This window comes from Esox lucius, chromosome 7 (genome assembly GCF_011004845.1).
Source record: "Esox lucius isolate fEsoLuc1 chromosome 7, fEsoLuc1.pri, whole genome shotgun sequence".
NCBI lineage: Eukaryota > Metazoa > Chordata > Actinopteri > Esociformes > Esocidae > Esox > Esox lucius.
In genome coordinates, this window is record NC_047575.1 from 8,619,849 (window position 1) to 8,627,892 (window position 8,044).

The following is an 8,044-nucleotide window of genomic DNA, read 5'->3' on the forward strand; positions in this document are numbered from 1 at the left end:
GACAGATCAGAGCAAGTTCACACTGAGCACGTGACAGACGTGAAAGAGTCTGGAGACGCCATGGTTAATGTTATGCTGCCTGCACCATCATCTAGCATGACCGGTTTGGCAATGGATCAGTGATGGTCTAGAGGCATATACTTGGAGGGTCGCTCAGACCGCCACTTGCTAGCCAACAGTACCCTGACTGCTGTTAGCTACCGGGATGAAATCCTCAGATCCATCGTCAGACCTTACACTGGTGCAGTGGGCCCTGGGTTCCTCCTGGTGCAGGACAATGCCTCCTGTGGCCAGAGTGTGTAGGCAGTTTCTGGATGACAAAGGCACTGAAACTATTGACTGGCCCTCACGTTCCCCAGACCTGAATCCAAATGAGAACCTCTGGGATGTAATGTATCGGTGCATCCAACACCACCAAGTAGCGCCTGTCCAGGCTGTTCAGGAGCTCCCTGATGCCCTGATCAAGGTCGGGGGCACCATCTGCCATCTCATCAGGAGCATGCCCAGACATTGTCATGAGTGCATACAGGCACGTGGGGGCCAAACACACTACGGAGTCACATTATGAGTTGCCGTGATGAAACTCACGCAAGTTGGAACAGCCTGTGATTTCAATTGTTTACTTAGATTTTTGGTGTGAGTCTGAGTCCAGCCCGTAATCGGTTGGTGGTTTTGGTTTCCATTGACCATTGTTATTTCATTTTGTTCTCAACAAATTACACAATGCACAGTAAAGATTTTAATCTTTAATATATTTTTTTCATCGACACCCAATGTGTGATTTAAGTGTTGCTGAAATGTTTTGGAGCAGCGTGTATAATTCCTGACACAAGTATACTGACCACAGTCCCCACTGTGGGGCAGCAGTGACTTACCGTCTGACAACCCAGAGCTATACAGTATCACAACAAGGCAAATGGTGGCATGGGATGAAATATTCTGTTGGTGATAAAAAAGCATATAATATAAAGCAGGAAATCTTGCCAATTCAACATTTATTTCATATCACAATTAAATTCACTCCATAAACAAGAAATGTACAAACAGACAAACCTCACAACCACAACATTAACCCTTTGTCCTTAAAGTACCAATGTTCCCTCATTAATGTGCCTAAAACAAAAGAGAAATGTTCTACTAAAAATATTTTTGGATTATCTGCCTATTTGCTGTTCCCCTTCGAGTACTTGTGCACTTCCTGGACAATGATTACCCCCCCCCCAAACAATAAGCATTATCCACAGCAATGGCAAGAACCCTTTTTTCTGGGACAGGGAAAAGAGTTAAGTGTTTTGTTCTGTTGTTGATGGTCCTGTTTTTACCTAACTTCCATCCCATTAACCTCGGGCTGGTTTTGAGAAGCCATCTGAGGGAAATATTTTGGGGAATGTTCAAAGAGAAAGCTTCATCTATATAAACCTGTCACCATTGCATTGGGTCAACAAATGTACCAATGTTGTAAAGCACAAAAGTATGTTTAAAAATCTGCATGTTGGATACTCAGGGGTTAGTCATCTTTCTTCTTATTCACAATATTGTTGGAAATCCAGTTCATGCCGTCCTGTGAGAGCAAAAAGAAGGCAGATATGACAGTTTTAAAAATAACAGAATTTCCCAACTAATTTCAGCACATTACTGTTGTGGATGTATACTGCAGCTAATGTATTATGTATTTCATAGAACATAGTCAAGTGTAATGCAAAGGTCTGATCCTTATGGACAGCCCTAAGACAGTAATCTGGAGCTCTATGACACAGCGTTCATGTTGTTTCATGACATTGAAGATATAACATTTCTGCCTTCCACTAGTTTAAGATTTTCATGCTCATCCCGACTGAGATGTTGCCCTGACAACCCTAGATTGGCTCATGATGTGGTTGCTAGCGGAGAACAACTTCTGGTTCTGTGGGATCTTTAAAGGCTAGAGTTGACTGTTCAAACTCAGGTGTGTTTACAAAGAAAGTGAGCGTTGAGGTGGCCACTCGAGCTATCTATAACTACATACAGTATGTTAAATAATGGAGAAACAGTTGTGTGGTGATGACATTCTGTAATTCATCAGTTGTAAAATAGGTTTAATATGGGCTAATATGGGTAATGGGACCCAGCATTTTCAAGTCAGGTTACATCACTTTTTAATTACATTATTTCTTAGTTGCTGTTGTAGCAGGCTCACCCAAAGCTGATCAGACAAAAAAAAATTCTCCATGCAATACATGCTGTCAGATTGGTAACGTTTAGGGGGTAGGGCAGGCTGCGCTTGCTATGTTTATGTAAGAGTTTTTCCTTGTGTCTGATAAGGAGTGATGTGTTATCACGCTTGTGTCTGACAGGGAGTGATGTGTTATCACGCTTGCTAAATAAATAGGCTACCGGGGGAAAGTGGAGAATACGCTTTGGGCTTTTTTCGTTGTGTCCGGCCCGCGTGACTGCGATTGACTTTAATCCAAAGGATCAAGACTCACAGTTTACAAAGAGAATGTGGTAGCACTGGAAACCTTGCCCATTTTTTATTGTATTAATCTCAGGTCAACAGTGATGATTTGAAAGTGGTGTTAGAGCCATTAAAAACATTATTTCTGTACCAGGCTCCAAAGGAAAAGATGGACTACTTTTGCAGAGAATCTCAACAGTTTGTACTGTATATCTGATACTTGCAAATGAGAGTGAGGAGCCTATGTCTTTCCAATCAACCATGTCATATAAAACAACACAATGTTGAGCTGTCTTAATCACTAATCGCTTTCTTGCAGAATCTCAGCTTTATAGAAATATATCATCACTACAATGTCTAACAATGTCTATAGCCCTGCAGCATTAAAACAAAATCCTTAGTGATGAAAACAAATGAAAGGATGATTTTCCACAAGCTACAAAAAGAGTATGCTGTTATACTCTCCAATTTGCCTACATGCCAGAATTAAGTGTTAATAATACAATTCTATACTTATTGCCCTGCGCCCCACTGCCAGGAGAAGCCCAAGACATACGTCATGACGTTATTTTGGGATTTCCCTTGAGCCTTTAATATACAGTCTGGCCTCACTTAATGGGTCAAAAGCTCCAGAACATGAAGCCACATCTGAGGCTCTTGGACAGATTCAGCTGGTTAGATTCAACAGTCACCAGTGGCGTAGGTTTGTATTGTATATTATGTATTGAATATTATTTTCTCTCTTTTCCAGGGGGGTTACATTGACCAATCTGTAATATTGGGGAGGTCCCATCACCCCCTACTTCCACACCCCTGACAGTCACTGCAGCTCTTTCAGAAGCAAAACTAAAGAACAGGCGCCTCATTGATCAAAATTACAGAAACTATTTCACATTTAGGACCAGAATTCTGAACATTAATTTGAACATAAGTGTGATTTATATGAAAGTCTTAGGAATATGATTTATATGAAAGTCTTAGGAATGTGATTTATATGAAAGTCTTAGGAATGTGATTTATATGAAAGTCTTAGGAATGTGATTTATATGAAAGTCTTAGGAATGTGATTCATATGAAAGTCTTAGGAATGTGATTTACATGACAATCTTAGGAAGCAGATCACCGTTGATATTGTTCTTAGCCTCAGTGCTGGTGCACAACCTTGGCTATGTGAATTTTGAAATGCCCGTAAGTGGCCATATATGCTCAAAATAATCCCTTTAAAGCATGGGGGAAACATACAAAAGATTAAAAACCACAACACAACCACATGACTTAAGAAAACTATCTGAGATTGAAGGTAGCAAGGAAACTACAGGCAACATAGTGTAACATGATGACTGCATGCAAAAATTATTTATTTGGCTTGCTTGACCAGTATAAACTAAAACTTTTGACAGGAAAATTCAGTATCATTTGCACTGGGAAATACAGGTGACACATTTAAAAAGAAAACTGAATAAATTAGTGGAGGAACATAAATGCAGATGTACTGCATACAGGTATGATACAATTAAGCAATTAACATCCACCACCATCATAACCAGAAAAGCCTAGTTCAGCCAGCCAACAATGTTAAATGTTATAAACATGGTTACCACCCTCACTGGATTCAAACCCAGGTCTCCACCATGGTCCTAAATGCCTGTATCGGTATAGCATCTCGACAGTAGATCATTTTGTTTGAATATTTCGTTTCTTAAAGAGTTTACCTCCACCACAAATGGCATTTATGAAATGTATGGCTTTTGCCACAGGCCGATTTAACAGCTTATTAGCCACCAATAGGCTTTCTAGTATATAGCTTACTACTTGAACTTAACACAGCCTAAACTATTTCATGGTGCAAAAGTGTTAATTTTTCTTTCATTCGTGAATTCCAATGATACAATAATTATCAATATAGATATAGACGATAACTGACTTTTTCGTCAAGTGAAAAGACGAGAGAATCATGGAAACCCCTACAATTTTACTGCCCAAGGGGTTTGATCAAGCCTATATTACCACAATCATGCACGGATGCATACTTCGAAAATCCACCAGAAATAGTTGCAATATAACCGTGAACAGTTTTATTTTAGTCTTCCTATTGCATAGCTACCGAAGGTTGTATCCAGCTAAGTTTTAATCTATACAGAATAAATCCTAATGCAGAATTTGCTTTGACTGTAACGAGATTCGAATGCGGGACCAATTCGTTGCACGTCCGCATCTCTAACCACGACCCTATTTAACAAGGGTCAGCCAGCCTGTCTGTCTCTCTGTCTTTCTGTCTGTCTTTCTTCAAGGCCAGCTCAACAAGTAAACTACTGTTGACCAACCTGTTGAGCAATGGCATATTAAAAGTGTTTTAAAAGTGTTTGTATTGCATATATTTATTAGCTTGCTCATCCTGTATGAGATGCCAGGCTGATAAGATCCAATTGAAAAGCGCCTGATGCACTAACCCAAGGGGGTTAGCAGTCAGATGTGCACCAGATGTGCACCTCATTACTTATTATCTTTGTTTGTCTCTCAGAAACAAGTTTGTTTTTTTAAATGCCAAAATGACGTCTGCTGAGCCAATTCACATTTCTGCTAAGAGGTCCCACTTGCCTCTAAGCACGCTTTGTCTGCAGTGGAGCGTATGTCTCCATTAGAGGATCAGCCTCTTATTCTATTTCCCACTATATCAGTATGTTATAATAATTTAACAATGGCTTTATACATCTATGATTTAACAAGTGACTGTACTTTGCATTTTATTATTATAAATGAACTGACATGGTCCGATTCCATGAAAAACTGTAGCCTGTTGAGTTGAGGAGTGTTGCATGAATTCACAACAAAATTTACACACACTTGATAAATGAAGCCACAGGAAGAGAAGTCTACCTATGGAGATGAACTGACCAGTGGAAGACAACAAATGCCTAAGAGCAATCATTGATAACAACACTCCTTTAGTATGAATCAGTGCAAAGGTCATCAGAGCCAGTCAGCTACCTCTCAGTTACATGTACAAAATTATTGAAGAAGAAGGGAAATCAAATAGACTTCAACATAATACACTAAATGACAGTATTGCCCCCCAACCCCCAGGTATGGTTTACCTTTAACTTCACTTAACGGCTAACTGTTGTATTTTCAGATAATGTTATGGCCTACCTGTACTCCCTCTCCAGAGACAGCTGAGCAGGCCTGTATCTGCCAAGCCCGGTCTCGATACGTGTGCAAGTTCAGGCCCTCTGCGATCTCGCTAGCGGGCGAGGCTGTGGCCAGGTCCTGCTTGTTTGCAAAGATGAGCACCGGAACCCCATTCAGGTTCTCCTCATCAATCAGCTGGGACAGTTCCTAAGGGGTCAAAGGGCCAGCGGTGTTAAATCAGAGGCAAGAACATGGTCTGGTTTATGTGTTGTGAGGAACTAGTGGCTTGCATGTCCACTGTTATAATTCAATGCGTACTGATAATTTAAACAGTTTCATATTAAAACCCCTGGAATAGGCATTAACCACTATTTCAGTTGGTCTCACCAGTCCAGTTTCTTCAAACCGCTTCTTGTCTGCACTGTCAATGACGTATATCTGAAGAAAGGAAATATAAAGGTGCTTTTGTGTCTTTTATTGTGATAGTTGATTTGGAAGTTAACTAACTGAGCTTTTTTTTCTCCAAGTGAATAAACCAAGTTCAAACTGTAGCTATTTCAGTTTATTTTACTGTCGTGGCATATTAATGACAATGTGAAATGTGCACACAATTTACACACCAATAAATCAGTTTTTTCAAGATATTTCTTCCAGAATGGTCGGATCTTCCTCTGTCCTCCAATGTCCCACACATTCATTTTTATTCCGTGAGAAGTGAGACTTTTAATGTTGAAGCCCTTTGGGATGAATGGAGAAGCAGAATTTTATCCACATGCAAAGGCTAACAGATAGACAGGTACAATGATAGCAACCTTGATCCTCTATTTTTAGCTGGACCTTAAACAGTGTGTCGTAGCCTCTGTAATTTCTGGTTGGGTAATCGTCAACCCACAGATAAGCCACAAACCAATCTCTATTCTTAGTCTAATGTAATGTTGTCCATGTGTTTTTTTGTATACACTACCTGAACCCATTACTTTAAAAAAGTACTTGTCTGACTGAGGCTTTGTTGCTTTCAAACATGATATCAAAAATCAAACCATGTGGCACTATGATTTAATTCAATAAACAGGCGTCGACATTTGATGCTAATTCTTATTTACTTGGCAGAGCTCTTTACAATGCTTATGTCCTGGAGTGACTGACCATTGTAAAGTCATTGGAACAGCCAGAAGAGGATTAGCCAGCCTACTGAACCTGGTTCCTATCTGAATTTCTTTCTAGGTTCCTGCCTTCTAGTGAGTTTTTTCTAGCCACTGGGCTTCTGCCTCTGCAGTGCTTCCTGTTTGGGGTTTTAGGCTGGGTATCTTTACAGCTCTTTGTGACAACTGCTGGTAGGCTTTCTTAAATACAAACCAGAAAATGGGATCACGCCATCTCCCTTTCCATGTTCTATTTAATTATTATCTGTTTTCTTAATCTGGTCACCCATGCAAATATTCAGGAATGTTTTTAGCTTGACAGGTCACGGAGTTAGAAAACTAATGTCCTGCTTATGTACTGTACAGTTCAGAGCACGCCAGGATCTGCTCTGACCTGGGTGGGGGTAATAGTGTTGACATCCTCGGACGAGAGCTGTTTTAGCAGTGTGGTTTTCCCAGCGTTGTCCAGACCCAGAAGGACTATCCGCAGTTCCTGTTCTGTGGTTCCTTTCAATTTCTGTAGGACTGAGAAGAATCCCTGAGACAAACCCAATAGAACTGGATATTATGAACAGTTAGGAAGTTGGCAAACTACTATGCAGGTTATTCGCTGAAAAAGTAACAATTAAAAGTTTCAGACATTTCCATCAAAAAGATTATAACTGATATTTTTTTCTTGCCTTAATATGTACATTTTTTTTTAAGTTCAGACAAAAATCACTGCAATTGGTTTAAAGACGTGGCAATAGGTGAAACAGAAGATGAAACATCCAAATACCTATGTGTAGTAACACTTAAAAACCGGAAGTAGGATTACCTTTTGAACCTCTCCCATGTTGAATGTTGTGCTTCAGAAGGCGGGAAAACACAAAGGTGACAGGCAAAGCCTCATTCTCTGGTGAAACCTCCAAATACCCAGTAAAAAGGCCTCAAAGTAGCTCCTCAGAACCCCTTACATCCATCTGAAGCGTCCAGAGCCAGCAGGGAGTTGTCTCCTGCACCTTTCAGTATCTCTACCTCAGGAGGAGGAAAAGGGGGCTGGGGAGGGATTACCAGGCCACAATTAGCACTCCCTGTTGTGCACGCCTTTCCCCCGCCAACATTGGTTCCTCTTTGTCCCTCCGGCACCTCCCATGCATTAAAGTCTTTACCTGGATTATCCTCACCACCACCTGCCATTCAGTGATCTACATCACTGTGCCGGAAAAAAGGAAAATATCTTGCTTTTGGTCTTTGTTCTCTGCCCACTTTTCTCAAACCCCTCCTGAGCTATATACCAGATTAAGGTTAGGTGCCTTGCACAAAGGCAAAACAACAGATTTTTCATCTTGTTCATTCA

The 8,044-nt window shown here is 40.5% G+C and overlaps 1 protein-coding gene across 2 annotated transcripts; it reads right to left on the reverse strand.

The window, feature by feature from the left end:
• Positions 1-977: 977 nt before the first annotated feature.
• Positions 978-7,772, reverse strand: arl3l1 (ADP ribosylation factor like GTPase 3, like 1). Of its 2 annotated transcripts, none has more exons than XM_010895190.3 (6): positions 7,523-7,772; positions 7,100-7,222; positions 6,184-6,300; positions 5,951-6,001; positions 5,585-5,770; positions 978-1,561 (listed from the first exon to the last, which is right to left on the reverse strand). In XM_010895190.3, exons 1-6 carry the CDS (start codon positions 7,538-7,540, stop codon positions 1,508-1,510), a joined length of 549 nt encoding a protein of 182 aa, XP_010893492.2. In that variant the 5' UTR covers positions 7,541-7,772; the 3' UTR covers positions 978-1,507. The 2 variants fall into 2 exon arrangements, with proteins under 2 accessions (XP_010893492.2, XP_010893490.2); XM_010895188.3 differs by having other exon boundaries at positions 7,100-7,243; positions 7,523-7,769.
• Positions 7,773-8,044: the final 272 nt, after the last annotated feature.